The sequence below is a fragment of the Chaetodon auriga genome, chromosome 23, assembly GCF_051107435.1.
Source record: "Chaetodon auriga isolate fChaAug3 chromosome 23, fChaAug3.hap1, whole genome shotgun sequence".
Lineage (NCBI taxonomy): Eukaryota > Metazoa > Chordata > Actinopteri > Chaetodontiformes > Chaetodontidae > Chaetodon > Chaetodon auriga.
In genome coordinates this window covers 15,050,981-15,066,545 of record NC_135096.1, presented here as the reverse complement: position 1 = coordinate 15,066,545, position 15,565 = coordinate 15,050,981, and the positions used below count along the sequence as shown (strand labels likewise).

Here is a 15,565-nt window from a genome sequence, read left to right as displayed (position 1 = left end):
GACTGTATTGTCCTAATAATTCGACTTTATTCTCATAAAATTACGATTTTATTCTCGTAAAATTATAACTTAGTTCTCGTAAAATTCTGACTTTTTTCTCGTAATATTTTGAGTTGAGTCTTGTAAAATTATGACTTTATTCTTGTAAAATTACGATTTTATTCTCGTAATATTTTGAGTTTATTCCCGTAACATTATGACTTTATTCTGGTTATATTTTTAGTTTCTATTGTAGTATTATGACATTTTTTTCTGATGACAGAACGACTTTATTCTCATAATATTATGACTTTATTATCATAAATTTACGACTTTAATCTCAAAGAAAAAAAAATTCTTTATGAGGCACTAATACTCCGTCGTACAATACACATTACTGAATACGAGATTGTATTTTACCATGTGGAAATTATTGCATTTGCCAGGGAAACAAAGATCTTTCACTTTGACGCAAATGGGTGTCAGACATGTTCGGAGAATAAATATTTTAGAGTATGCTTCCAGAATAATCGTGGTATAAAATATGAGTGTTTTGCAGAGAGAATATGAAAATGTGAGATAAAAGAATGATATAGCAGGGAAGTCATATGGTGGGATGCGGACACTCCTATTGGCTAGAGAGGGGGGAGAGGGCGTGGCTAGAGCGGCGCGTGGGTTCGCTTGGGTGACACAATTATAACAACTTTATCTTCGCGGCCGAAACGCATTTTATTGTCAAATACTCACATCCCGGATATTGCATTCAGTTATTCGCATTCAAATCGCGGCACAATATCACTTTGTGATGAAAAATGTGACGTTTGAGGAGCTACCCGGAGAGCGCTTCTGTCCCCCCGAAAGGATTTACTACATCGAATCGCATCTTTTCATCCTGGAAAAAAAGTTTTTGATCATTTCGTTTCCTTCAGTTTTGCTTTTTTGATTCGGCGGAGCAAGCCGTTCGTCCCCGCGTCGCGATTTTCCATGCAATCGTGCGGTGTGTCTGTCGCCGTTGCTGCCTGCGCTGCCGCTCGGAGTCTCGGCTCGGCTTCTTCTGGTGGTGATGAGGGAAAGAAAATGGCGGCGGGAAAAGCGAGTGAAACAGAGGAGGACTTTCCGACACTGACAGCCCAGGAGAGGGACAGTTTGGTCGGGATCGACAGGTCGGAACAGTAGCCCGGTGCACTCACACACACGCACAGCTTGAAAATTAATTGTTTTCTCTCTTCGCATGTCGAAAATGTTTCTGAGCCGCTCTGCAAGTGATTCTGAGCCGCCTATGTTGTCTTCTTGCTTGCAGCTCACTGTTTGGATTTCAGAAGCTTCATGAAGATGGCGCCAGAACGAAGGCCCTGTTGATGAAGGTAGCAAATCTAACTGCATGTATTTTACAACCACGCAGCACCCCGATCTGCGGGACTTCCTCCAGCCCTTTAACCACCATGCACGACAGTGAATTTGCTCTCAAAGTAGCAAGCCAGTCAGAATGCAAGTGGCCCGCTCGCTAAGGAGACCAAGGCCAGCTAGCCGCAGCCCCTCTCTTAGCCAGCCAGCCAGCTAGCCTGCGAGTTAGCTACTCTCATCCGATGAACAGCGACCCTGCACCTGCGGCTACGCGGTGTCGCCGGCCACGATGACTGTTAGCCACCCAGCCATGGCTATTATGATATAACTAGCTCGTTAACGCTAACATATGTTACTGTTTGTGAAGCAACCGCCCTTCGCTGTTAGCTTGATAGCTAACGTTATTCCATACAACGTATCCTTGTACACTTGGCAATTGTACCACCAACAACACAACGTCGTCACGGTTTTTGTGTGGCACATTTATTCCTGGAAGCGTTGCACTTTATTGAGGAAAGTTTTATGTGGCTGTGAGGGTGTTTGATTGCAAGCGTTTGACTCTCACATCTGACCTTAAACACACAAGTATGTGGCTACAACTGTTATTACGTTGGTGGGAGTAACGTTAACGGTGTTGCCTTCAGGGTGCACCAAATACAGCTCACCCCTTTACGTGTTTTAAGGTTAGCTAGCGCCCGGAGCATTTGCAGTGGTCTACTGTCTTGACCACACTCTGCGAGGCTCATTTTGCGGATTTGCTGTGCCCCACGGAGCGTGCTTCAGGACGTGTTCTGGTCGTTTTCCGTTTGGAGTCGGCGTGAACGAGTTGACCAGCGTTACAAGTAACGTTAATGGCTGGCTGCCTGTCCAAGATGGCGGGACATGGTGGAGTGACACCGATAGCTATATAACCAATTTGATTCTGGATAAATTGCTCTGGGTCGTTTGCGTGTGGCTGAAGTGAGTCTTAAGTTTCCTCTCGGGTCTTGGCTCTTTGTAAAGATGTGTTCCTCTTGTCGACCTAGGTGGTGTCAGAGTCCTTTGTTTACAGTTTTCATCGCCCCTGTTTGGCTCTGCATGTGCTCTGGGACTGGAAGGCTACGTGTGAAACGGCCGCAGTCCGCCTGTGCGTAACACACTGCCGGGCTGGCAAAAGAGCAAAGCCCCTGTATTGTGAATTTTATCTTGAGCCGTGCATGATGGAGAGAAGATGGTGCTGTTGACAGCTCTTGGATCGGCCATCCACGGATCTGCTCGCTAGGTGGTGTGTGATACCTAGGAAGTGCAAGTAGTCGTCGAACATTAGCTGCGCAGAAGCAGCAGAAAGCACTGCTACTCGGCTTGTTAGAGAATATGGACAACGTGTAAAGCAATCAGTGTGTTCGGCTTCAATCAAACTGTGCAGGTCCAATGTTCACAGTAGTTCAAGCTCACCAACATGTGATTTTTGCTCATGCAATGGTTTAACGCAGTTTTTGAAGTGCTTTATATGCTTTGTTTCGTAATGCGACCATTAAAAAAGCATTGAGACAACCCAGCTGTCATGTTTTAAAAAAACAAAAAAAGGTCTGTTTTGTCATGTACACTGTGGGATTGGTTTGGTGTCACTGGTGTAGATCATGGAAGATTATTTAAAACCATTTGCATGTCTCTCTGTGTACACACAGGTTATTTTGTGCTTTCCATGTTGATTTTTTTTTTCCTGATCACAGCGGTGGTTATGGTGGCATAACGTAATGTTTGACACCATCATAAGCCAGATCTCTCTCCAGAGTGATCTTACGTCGCCAGACTTTCCGCTTCCCTTGTCTGACCTGGTAGGAAAAACCCCTACAGGTCCGTTGCGCACTCGTCCAGTCCAGCAAACTCAGCCTGAGCTACTGTATCGCAGTGTGACGGTGTGTCACCTGGCTGACATGGCTGACATCATGTCAGGCGAATAAAATAATAAATAATGATTCAATAATTGCTTTTCAAGGTTGGATGGACTCTGGAAGTAGGCAAAGCCTGTCCAAGCATTCCTGGGTCTTTGGTTTGGACCATTTAAGAGCAAGCCTACACGTCCACTGAGTGAAATAGCAGTATACAAATCTGATACTCTGGATCTGTCATCTGGGCAGACGCTGACCTTCCTGATTAAATCAGACATCTGCAAAATGTGACTGATTTACACTGATGCTGATTTTGTGTGTTATAACATTGTAAAAGTACCGTTTTACAAACTTCTTGAAGCAGGATCATTAAAATGTGCACAATACTAAAATGAATGTTGACAAAAGGAAAACCTCTGAGAAATAATGTCTTGTCATTGCTCCAGGTTAACTTTCACATTGAAGAAAGTACAGCTTTTAAAAGGAAAAAGGACGGCTTGCATTGCTAGTTTGGGCATTGAGACATAAGTATATTGGATCCATCGTCATATTCTTCATTTTTTTAAAAAGTAAAGGTTTGATGTGTTTTACGACTCAGTTTCTGCTCACAGCTGATTAGATTTGAGGGACTACCCTGTCTGGCACTTTGCGATGGCTGCATCGCTGCACTATTGCTCTGTCTACATGCAGATAACTGTGGGTTCAACATTTCTGACAGAACTAGGTCACTGTATCACCACCAATAACTATTTGGAAGTGATAGAAACTCAGAATAACTATGGAAAGCTATGGAAGATGAGCTTTGAAGTTGGATATCCTCTTGTATTTTTTGTTATTTTTTGTTTATGTTACAGTGTCGACAGGTGAATCAGTGTATCCTTTTTTCTGCACAGTGATCCTTTTGGCTGCAAGAAAGGGGTTTTGGTTCAGTCATTATTAAGAGCTATCTGGTTCCATGTTCATGTTCCCCCCGTGTTTGCATGGGTTTCCACCATTTCAGGGAGTTCAGGCAAAGGACATGCACGTTGGGTAGTAGGACCACTGTTGCATTGCTTTTGACTCAGGCACTGGCCGAACTGTGACTGACCTCTGATATGGTTAAGATAGGTCACCTGCAGAGGACACCTAGAACTGGAATAATACTAGTTGCATTCAGCCATTTAACAAGCTGATCACTCACCTACATGCACTCAGAAACTATCTACTATAGACACAAGACAACTTTGAGGCTACTTTTGTAACCATAGACATGGACACGACATGAGGCGAGGTGGAGTGTCTGTGTTTTGTTTTTTTTTAACCCGCTACACCCACTCAGTCTTTGTAGGGTGTGGTTGTGTGCCCGCTTCACTGTGTACATATTGAGTTAATCCAGGTGATAATGCAGCTGGTTATGCAGGGATTGGAAGCTTAGCTACTGAATGAATTAATGGATTGTTTTAACTACAGGATCATGGACACACATTGATTTCATTGATTTATTTTGCATTGTAAATCCTCCCACAAGGTTGCTGTGCTACATCGTGTTTCCTCAGGTACAGTGAAATATTTGTTTTGTTGTTAAAGATGACATTTTTTTCACATTTTGTTCATAGGTTTTTTCTTTTAATTACCTTCGCCAAGAAGGTTATGTTTTTCGGTTTGCTCTATTTTTTTGTCAGCAGGATTACATAAAGAAACTTCTGGCCTCATTGTCATGAAACTGTCATGTAATGAATCATTTTAAAGTTTGTTGACATTACGGATGAATGCCATACATTTTAAACTACTGCAGGCTGCCAAATAGAGATATACAATGAATTTATGACTCAAAAAAGCAGCAGCTTAAAAATGAAGCCCACACAGAAGTACCAAAATGGCCAAATGACCACTTGAGGCTGGCTCTAAAGTCAAGTCAATCCCATAGACCCCCATATTAAAATGCTCAACTGTACAGCAGAAATAAACATATTTGCTCTTTTGCTAATTTTCACCATATACCACCAATTTTCATACCACCCACTCGTTAACATCACATTGAAGCTGAGCTATGCATGATTACAGGCATAGCCACTTCGACCTACCTCTAGGTTTCAGAGTTTGGTGGAGTTGGGCCCTGCCAAGATGGCAACGGCGGGAGTTGCTGTTGCTGAGCTTCTTGATGGCTCTTCAGAAACCTACGGGTGACATCACAGAGACTGCGTCCATGTTTCATACAGTCTGTGATTACAACTCGCTGTTCAAGAGAACAAGCGATAGTATTGACAGTGAAGTTTGCGTGTGTAGATTTGCATATCACAGAAGAGTGGACGATGGGCCTTGCATCATGTGCTGTCATAGCCAGCGAAGAGTCTGTCAGTTCTTGCTTCTTCCTTCCAAAAGGCTTCTAGTTCTGCCATGCACTGCTCTTGTGAGGTCTGTCCACAGAATTTTGATGTTTAGATTGGCGGCCATGGCACAACCTTCAGCTTACACCCTTTTGAGGTAGCCCATTGTGGATTTTGAGGTGTTTGAAGTCATTACCATGTTGTAGAAGCCACCCTGTTTTCCATCTTCAGCTTTTTTTTTACAGACGCTGTTATGGGCACTCCCAGATTTTGCTGATATTTAATTGAACCATTGCCACTGGCTGCAACACAGTCCGGGAACATGATCGATCCACCCCCTTGCTTGACATTTAGAGAGGTGTTCTTTCTTCTTTCTGAACGCACCTTAAAAAAAAACCTTTTGTAAATTGCCAACAGGACTTGTTTCCAGAATGCATCAGACTTGTTTACATGTTCCTTTGCAAACTTCTGATGCTGAATTCTGTGGCGAGGATGCAGGAAAGTTTGATGTTTGATATTGGTGATATTAACACAAATAACAAATGGAAAGAAAAAATGGAAAGAAAGCTATAAAGCAAGTACTGCAAGTCCAGAAGCCTGAATGGAAAATGTAAATTGATAATAAAATATGACGCACAATTTATCAAAATATGCCCAGTTTTATTTATCACATTCACTCACACACACACACATACACTGAGTATTTCCTTTTCTACAGGAACGTTTCATTGCAATGCAGAAATGTTAGCATGTCCACAGGCTCCTGCCTCAGGACGTCTTTCCTTGGAAGCTGTGTTGCCTGCTGCAGCAGATGGTGTTCAGGTGTAAGACTTCGCTCGCCCGGCCAAGGTGGGATATCTTTCCTTGTGAGCCTTCCACCAATGTAACAGACTTCCTTGGACTTTCTTCCTTGGCAAGGAGCTTCTGCCCAAAGTATGTGAGAACATCATCCCTCACTTGGCTGTTGAGATCCTCGCTTGATCCCGAGTTGTAAGTTCAGAAGCTGTAGTAATGGTGGAGTCGGCCCTTGTGTGGTCACAGGGACTGCCATGCTGTTGTCCATCCATCTGAAACTTGCGTCTTTTGCGCCTGTCCCAGGCTGTGGATCCTCGGATCGCTGCGTTTGGCACTGTGTCTGAGAAAGAAGTCCCCCTCTGCCATCGCTGCTCTGTAACAGTCATGGATTGACTGGAGGGCAGCAATCTGGATGCTCTCCAATAGCTCCTCCACAAATGGATGCACTGCAGAGATTGTTGTGTGTCTCTCACCAAGCTTCTCCTCCAGTGTGTTTGTGCAGCCGGGGCACCGTTGTCACACACAATTGGGATAATTTTACTTGTAGGAATTTCATACCTGGCTGCTACCTTTTCATTTCAATCTTCACTTCCAAGAATGTCTCTTGACATTTCATCTCCATCAGCTTAATGAGAACGGTAACCAAGGTGGAGGATCATCACTCTGAAGCAGTCATCGTCAGCCATTGATGGTGGCCTTGTGTTCATGACAAGCATGTTTAGGACGCTCTCTGTCAGAACAGCTGCATGCTGTGTTGTGCATAACTGTTTATTCCCTATCAAACAGCTAGCCGCTCATGGTGAGTTGTATTTTATGCCTCTGCGTGGGCGACGGCCGCGGCTGGAGGCATTATGTTTTCAGGCTGTCTGTCCGCAGAGTAAATAATGCTAAATTACACTGAGATGGTGTGAAAAAACCATCAAGGTGTTGAAGGACACAGTGTTAATTAGACAGTCTGATGGAAATGAGGAGTGGGGACACTGTAGCACACCTTAGCTCTCTTCAGTCACTTGAAACTAATGCTCATCTTCTAAATGCTGTGTTGATGTGTTACGGCAAAGCTTCACAGCTGTTGTATGGGTCCGTACTGTAGCTGCTGTGAACCTCCTCAAAAACATCACTGCACATAATGTCAGCATTGCTTTGTCTTGACATGAACCTTTTCTGTGTTTTTGTGTCTGAAGAACAGTTTTTTACCGCAACATCCTCAAGACAAACACCACAGCACATCTTTCGTCAGCCATCACTTGAGATTGTCCCTCTTTCTGTCACGATATGTGATTCTCCTGCATGTTGTCTGGCCAAAAGTTTTACTTTTACCTGATAGCAAAATAATTTAATCATTTGACCATGTAAGCACTTCTTGGCAATGACAACATCACCCACCAAGGGCAAATAGCAAGTCTTCCGTGTTTTGGAGGTTAAAGGTGATAAACAGGGCTTCAGTTTCCAATAAAAGAAAAGTGATCTCCATAAAACAGAGATGAGAGATGACATATGAGCTTTGGAAGTCTTTCCTCAGCTCCACTTACTCATGCAGCTGCCTCTCTTTTGGCTTTGAATGGCAGAGCAGCTCTCAGCATTGTGGACCAGCTGAGCCGTCTTTGATGTGATCTCAGTGTGGCACCGGAGACGCGAAGTGCTCGAGTTTGTTCGCCTCGATGTGGAGAGTGACATGGACAATATGTAATGGCTGCTCAGTTATGGCGAGTTTTCTCTGACTCGTTCAGAGTTGAATGTGGCTCATACTTGTAGTCTGGCCAGTCACCCGACCAACACACGGCCCAAGTTTCTGGCAATGTGACTCCAGCGCACAGGCAGCAGCTGCTTTTACTATCTCCTTTTATCAGTGTATGAAGATCTGTAATGAAACTCCAAAAAAAGCCTTACACACAGGTCCTTATCTGCAAACTTCATTCCAGTAAGTTAGACGAGGGCTGATATTTATCTGATGAACAGAATGTCGGCTCGGCTTGAATTAGGAAGCTGACGTCAGCCGCGCTGTGACTTTGAAAAGTTCTGCGTGACATTGCTCTCCGTGACTTGCTTTCTCTCCTCTCACTCGCCTCCCCTCCATGTTGCTTTACTTTCGTGATACACCGATATGTTTTTGTCTCCTCCTCAGGCTGTTCGCTGCTACGATTCGCTCATCCTGAAGGCCGAGGGGAAAGTGGAGCCGGAGTTATTCTGCCAGCTAGGCCACTTCAACCTCCTCTTGGAGGACTACCCTAAAGGTGAGAAAGCTCTCGTGTTCACCTGCACATCGTCCTGTCCTCACATGTTTTTGTTTGAAGATGCTCAGTCTGTTGTTTGGTTTAATCTTCATCTTGGCAGTTCAATTACCTTACTTTTGAGGGCTTTCCGTCGACTTAGAATTTATTTATATAAGCTCAACCCTTCATCCTTTTCATATTTGCAAAGTTCAAAAGGTTATTACAACTTTGAGGCGATGGTGGAGCTGGTTTTCCTCGCACACGCTGTGGCTCCACTCCAGCTCCGCAGAAACGCTGACTGCTCACGTTCTCCTCCTCAGCGGTATTGTGGTGGCATAGATAAACTCTCTGCTTCCCTCTCCTTTAATTACAGCATTATCGGCATACCAGAGGTACTACAGTTTACAGTCAGACTACTGGAAGGTGAGAAACACAAATACACACACACACACACACACACACACACACACACACGTGCCTACATGTGCACTTTCTCATTTGGTTGTGATGCTTTCTAGTCCTGTCAGCTACTACACACAACACAGGCTTACTCTCTGCCCCCCCCCCCCCCATCACTGGCTCACACACAGGAAGTGTGTATGGCCTTGAGGTAGATGCTGCTGTGAGATGCAGTTTCAGGTTTCGTGTCATTTTGAGCTTTCCTGTGAAGTTGACCCTTTGCGGTGAGACTGACTGCTTGATATTGTTCTTTCTGATTGCTGAACTGTGCCAGGTTGCTGCATGGTTATGCAAATATTTATGGCTTTTGTTTACAAGAATGTATTCAGTGTTGGAGCTATTTGATTCAGTTCGCTGTGTCGGCCTTGTTAAGACTGTCTGTACCAAATAAGTGTTGTAATGCACACCGTCTTCTTTGTGTGTGTGCACTTGTAAAGGAAAACCAAGTCTTTTTTTTAAATTTTAGCTATTTGTCATAATGACCTTGCACCTCTTTCATCCCACCCAGAATGCTGCCTTTCTGTATGGCCTGGGAATGGTCTACTTCCACTATAATGCCTTTCAGTGGTGAGTACAAACTTTCTTAAATCTTTATCAGGCTTCAGACCCAGAAGGAGTAGAAACCTGTTTATTATTCGTTGTCTGCCGCAGCAGCTGAAGCTGAGCTGGAAAGAGCTAGACACTGGATACTTGGTCCAATAAGTGGAAACGATATGCAAACGCTGCCCAAGAAATATGAGCACAGTCGGCCAGATGTTGGCCCAAAGACACAGTTTTGAAAAACCACGCACGTCACATCGTGTGTCCGATTGACTTGAGATTTCACACTAGTCCAGATCAGCGTGCTCTGCAAATAAGCCTCTTGGACCATAAAAGTCCACCGTGTGAGTAGAACTTTGTGGATTTTGATTGCACCAGCACCAGCACACAGCAGTGTGGGACTGAAATCAACATTTTTATTATAAATGAGCAAGATCGGTCAAAAAATATGAACGGCAACCAAAAAACTTGGTCATTACTTATTAAACCATTTCTCCAATAATCATCCAGTTATGTAACTTCAGTCCTGAAGCATTTTGAAAATGACCCATAGGGGGCGTACTACAAAACCCGTTGGGCACCAGTTATAAAGTTGGATAATATTACCAAGGAAATGAATTCCTGCAGTTTGACTGTTTCTTTTTCATGTGTAGCTGTGTTGTTACCTTTAGGGCGTGTCTGTCAAGTAAATTACCGGCGAGGATCCTGAAGCAGAACGGCCTTTTTATGACAACAAAGCTAACGCTAGCTGAGCTAGCACTGCAGTATGAACACACAAAAAGCAAGATTAAAAATATTTACCAGCATCCAAGCTGCTGCTTGTCGTATTTAGTTGGCTTCAAACAAGACTTAACGTTCACACTCTTTCTCTTCACTCAGTCAATATTACATTAGTCCAACATTGTTCCCAGTCTTAGCTGTGCAACATGCTAGCACCAATTTAACAGGCTAACCAACAAAATGAACAGTGAAGCTTCATAAAACAAGGCAGAATACAGTTAAAATGGTGCCAGACTATCGATCAGGAGCAGTGACTCTGCTGGTTGTCTGCCAAGAAACAGTCCACATGCTGTAAAACCCCCTCGTGAAATGACAACACGTCATTTTTACGCTTTTTCCCACGTCACTCATTCTGTTGTGCATTTTATTGCAAAGGGCCAAGCAATCCTGTTTGTAGTGCAGCTGAACACACATGCGAGCATGGCGAACAGTGCGCTGCTGAACGCGACGCCAGGATTACAGAGCTCAGCTGTGGTCTGTATATGCTTATCTGTTTGTTGTTAGCAGCTGAAAAAAATGCTTGCGAGCAAAGCTGTCCTGTGTTGTTTCCATGGTAACGCCAGAACCAGCGAGGACTCAGGTTCTGGCTGAATTACCAAAAAGGATCCGCAGGCTTAAACCTCTGGTTAGATGAAAAATGCCAAGATGCAAGCATCAGCAAATGCAGCTATTGTTCTCTGTGGCTCCAGATGAGCTTCAGTCAGACTGTTTTGAAAAGGCAAATCCAGGTTTGACAGAGACAGGGACGGGGACAGGGATGTCCCCGGTGCCTGCTATGCTTCTTAGAGCAAGTGCTCCATCTGGACACCCCAGCCACCGCCAAACCTTAAGCATTAAAGCTCGTATCGGCGAACTTTCTGGAAGCACAAGCACAGCAGAACAAGTTAACAAATGGGCTGCTCTCTCAGGTGCTGTGGAAGGAGCGTCGTAAGTATTCAGTTCGACACACACGCAGCGTGACTCGAATGAGCGCCGACAGAATGTGCTGCACCTTAGGTTGTGTTCACATCTGCTGTTCAATACTCAGGGTTCACGCAGATTTATTACAAACGAAATGGTCCAAAAATCCAGTCTTCCCGTGTGTCTTTTTACATGGTTTTGCTCCCTCTGCCCGTCTCCTTCTCTTCACCATATTCTCCATTCGTCCTCACAGGGCGATCAAAGCATTCCAGGAGGTGCTGTACATCGACCCGGGGTTTTCCCGGGCCAAGGAGATCCACCTCCGCCTGGGTCTCATGTTCAAGGTCAACACAGACTATGAGTCAAGCCTAAAGGTATGTCCACCTCAGAGCTTTGTATTATATTATGCAGGATCATCTTAGCTTAATGCCAGGGTGAAATTATGATGGTTGGTTGAATTTTCCACAATCAGCACAAAGAATAATACTTCAGAACTGATGCTAAACCTTAAATAGCGTTTTCAACATGGCGTGCCACTGCCTTCACTTTCCAACTCATTCATTATGAAACACATGCAGGAGGTGTTGAGCTATGATCAGCAGCAGCTCATTGCATGAATATGAGCCTGAAAAGGACAGGGCGCCCACCGAGTGACTGAACGGCTCCTGGAAACTCCTGATAAACACAGCAGCGTTATGCATGTGGGTTTACTGTGGCGCCGTGAAATTCATTATTATGTGTGTGTGTGTTTCTCTCGCAGCATTTTCAGCTGGCTTTGATTGACTCCAACCCCTGCACTTTGTCCAAAGCTGAAAGTAAGCACCGTTCTTATTCATCTGACATGTTAATGCAGTTATTTCCTTATTAATGCAGCACTCGTGCATAATGAATGTATTAATTGCGCTCTTTGTGGATTGTTGTCTGCAGCTTGCATTTTACAGAGACATTAATATGAAATGTATGTCATGATGCCTTATTGTGGGAGGAATATCCAAACGAGGCGTTCTTGCACTGCCCCGCTCACAGCGATGTGAGCTGGGATGGAGAAGTCCTCTGCGTCGTAAAAATAGCAGCAGGGGAATTCAGACGTCTTATTGTGCTCGCCGTCTCCTGTGCGCAGCTCATGATCAGCTGCCGGGGGTTCAGCGCCGGCATGATTTGATATGCCGCTGCCATCTCATCTCTCCCGCCCCGGTACCTGTTACCTTGGCGACAGCAATATCCATTTTTGCCCGGCCGCCTCGCTGTTTGCCTTTGCCTCATTGTGTCCCCCTCGCTCCTGTTCTCACACACACACACACACACACATTGCGAGGGCAGCCCCTGTCTTTCTTCCTCTCTCTCTCTCTCTCTCTCTCTCTCTCTCTCTCTCCCTCTCCCTCTCCCTCTCCCTCCCTCCCTCCCTCCCTCTCCCTCCATCTGCTGAGAGTCACTCAGGCAGCTTAGATCAGACACTGCAGCGCTCCAGACAAAGGAAGGTGCCGCCAGGAGTACAGCTACCTATCTGGTCTGTAGCACCTAACGCAGACGGCCAAGCTTGGGCTTCTGACACCTATTTCCTGACAGCACAGCACTACTTTTCAAAGACTTGAAAAGACTAGAAGGAGGACAAACTCTGAGGGGGCGGGCAAGCTTTGTTTAATGCTAAATAACCTCTATTTAACGTTTCCTCTCCTCTCCTTTCACAGTTCAGTTCCACATTGCTCATTTGTATGAGATTCAGGTAAGTGCTCGCTCTTTTGTTCCTCGCGTGCTTCAGCTGTGTTTGAAGGACGCAGACGTGTTGTGTGCTCTCTGTCATTTGGAAATGTGAAAATAAGTGCTGCATGCTGAGTGAATGTCCAGCGCTGAGGCGATAGCTCACGACCCAGCGGCCGCTGTGTGGTCACAGTAGGAATGCTGGGGATAGCCCTTTTTTGTTTTTTTTTTGTGATATGTATTTTGAGGCAGGTGCTGACAGAATTGAGGGAGCAGGGGTGCGTGAGTGGGTGGGATGCGGGAGGGGAAAGGAGATTACTCTCAGCCGATCGACGGGGTTGCCACGGAAACAAGATAGTCTGTCTCCCCCCTCTTTTGTATGCTGGTGGTCTCTCTTTATGTCGGGAAGTACAGTAGCTCTCGCAGGCTCTGGGAGCAGCGGCGCTTCACGACTCTTTTATTTTTTTGTGCTGTGTCAGAACACAACGATGCAGCGGGAGTCCCAGGCTTCAGTTTGTGTGCCGTGTTTGGATGCGTGTTTGGGGATTGTGGAGTGATGTTGTGCTGCACGTCGGAGTTACAGATTCGGAGGGAATCCTTGGTGTTGTGAACAACTTTTTAATTTGTGCTTCACTCTCTCCTCTCCCCTCATCGCCCTCTCCCATTTGACCCTCCTCTATCCCTCACGGCCCCTCCTCTCCTCGTGTCCAGAAGAGATACCGGGCTGCCAAGGAGGCCTACGAGAGCCTCCTGCAGACGGAGGATCTTCCTGCACAGGTGAAGGCCACTACCCTGCAGCAGCTAGGTAAGCGTGTGCACACACTTAGTGAACAATTAATATGTGAAGTGATTAAAATACAACATTTTGACAAGAATTTAAACTGTAGCTTTAGTCTCAGTGGCTTTCTGAACATTGGAGTTGGTTTAAAGTCACATCTTAGTCTTTTTGTTGAATTTTAGCTGAGATTTAGTCAGAGGAGCTCAGTTCTAATTTTAGCCGGTTTTAGTCAGAACTTTCCCACACAGTTTCATGATCCTCTCACTGACTCCACTCCTCACTCCTTCATAGTTAGTTTCATATTTCCTTCAGAAGTCCTGTTCATCCACAAAGAACTTATATGCTCTGCTAACATTACATTTAGCCAAGCCAGCAAGATGGGGTCTTTTCCAATTGGTTGTTTTTTCCACCCCTGAATAATCATACATTCATGACATGCACTGAGCAGGAAAAGAAATCATCCAATGCGACAGAGGCATGGAAGCAATGGGAATGATCTGGCTTAGGTTGTCCAGCTGTTTCGCCTCCTCTTTTTATGCATGACGCCGTCGTTTTTGTTTTCCAGGCTGGATGCATCACACGGTGGAACAGCTCGGGGACAGAGCCAGCAGGGACAGCTATGCCATCCAGTGTCTGCAGAAATCTCTGGAGGCCGACCCCAACTCTGGACAGTCCTGGTACTTCCTTGGCAGGTACGTCGGGCACACACGTGCACAACATCAGAAGGTGATGTAAATAAGTGAATGAAACTTTATTTGTAGCACCTCAAACACACAGTGACAAAGTGCTTCCCACACACCAGAAAATAGAAATGAATGAACAACGGCACCACGAGAAACAGACAAGAGAAGAGAAACGGCAAATATTTTGAGTCTTCTGATACAATTTTGGATCAGAAATCAACCTCAAACAGGGGAGTTTTGGTCATGAAATCAGTCTGTTGGTCCTGGCATTGCCGCTGTGTTGTGGAGTAATTGGGGAAAGTTTGTTTACCTGTAAGCATGGTCAGCTTTCTTAAAAGTGTGAGAAATGAGCTGAAATATTCCTAGGCCTTGAACAGTTTTCATCTCTTTTGTCACGTCAGTTTTACACACACGATGGATTTCGCTAGTGCTAGTTATCACATTAAATGCTGATTCCCTGAGCCAATCTGCTGGTGTCCACATCATTTAAGGCCTCTTCTAATTGATCAGGAGAAGCTGTTTATCCTGAGTGTACCGTCTGTCCAGCATTGCTCTCCATCAAACACTGGCGCTGTTTCTCACACACATCACAGCTCTGGACTCGCTTTAGTCATTGGAATACAGGCAGACTCCTGAAGTTTAATGTCAACCTGACTCAAACTGAGATCGGGGCTGAATAAACGCAGCTCTTGGAAAAGCCATCCCAAGTATTTCTGTTGCATGCAGTCTGGAAAAGTACAAAGAAAATGTGTTAGAATAAATTTTCTCTGTCAGTTCCTTGGCACATTTCATTTGTTGAAGTGTTTTCCATGTCTTTAGCACGACCCTGACAGCCTGTGTCTCCTTCAGGTGCTACTCTAGTATTGGGAAGGTCCAGGACGCCTTCATCTCCTATCGGCAATCCATAGACAAATCAGAGGCCAGTGCAGATACCTGGTGCTCTATAGGGTAAGGGTCGATTTGTTCAGGGGAGGCTGCTGGTACATTCCCTTTGATGTGGTGTAAGACAGAAGGCATGAATGCTGGAGACTTATAGGCTTCTGAATGGACGTTTGGGAGTGACCTGCATCCTCACCTTTCTCTTTTCTGTTGTTTTCCAAATCCATCCATCATTCCTTCAATTTCCCAATTTAACCCTTGATACGATCACCTAATTATCCCTTATATTTCCATTGTTCTTTGCACGAAAAACACTTCATTTCTCCCCTGTCGTCTCCTC

General features: G+C 44.9%; 1 protein-coding gene across 2 annotated transcripts in view; it reads left to right on the top strand.

Annotated features, from left to right (window-relative positions):
* Positions 1–634: 634 nt before the first annotated feature.
* The window catches only part of LOC143315885 (lysine-specific demethylase 6A-like), a 29,203-nt gene continuing 14,272 nt past the window's right edge, over positions 635–15,565 (top strand). For both annotated transcript variants that reach the window (XM_076723426.1, XM_076723425.1), the window contains exons 1-11: positions 635–1,142; positions 1,280–1,343; positions 8,421–8,529; positions 8,882–8,931; positions 9,476–9,534; positions 11,441–11,561; positions 11,948–12,002; positions 12,876–12,910; positions 13,597–13,690; positions 14,229–14,355; positions 15,196–15,294. In XM_076723426.1, coding sequence (XP_076579541.1) covers positions 964–1,142; positions 1,280–1,343; positions 8,421–8,529; positions 8,882–8,931; positions 9,476–9,534; positions 11,441–11,561; positions 11,948–12,002; positions 12,876–12,910; positions 13,597–13,690; positions 14,229–14,355; positions 15,196–15,294 — 992 coding nt within the window. In that variant the 5' untranslated portion in view covers positions 635–963. The remainder of the gene's footprint in view (positions 1,143–1,279; positions 1,344–8,420; positions 8,530–8,881; positions 8,932–9,475; positions 9,535–11,440; positions 11,562–11,947; positions 12,003–12,875; positions 12,911–13,596; positions 13,691–14,228; positions 14,356–15,195; positions 15,295–15,565) is intronic.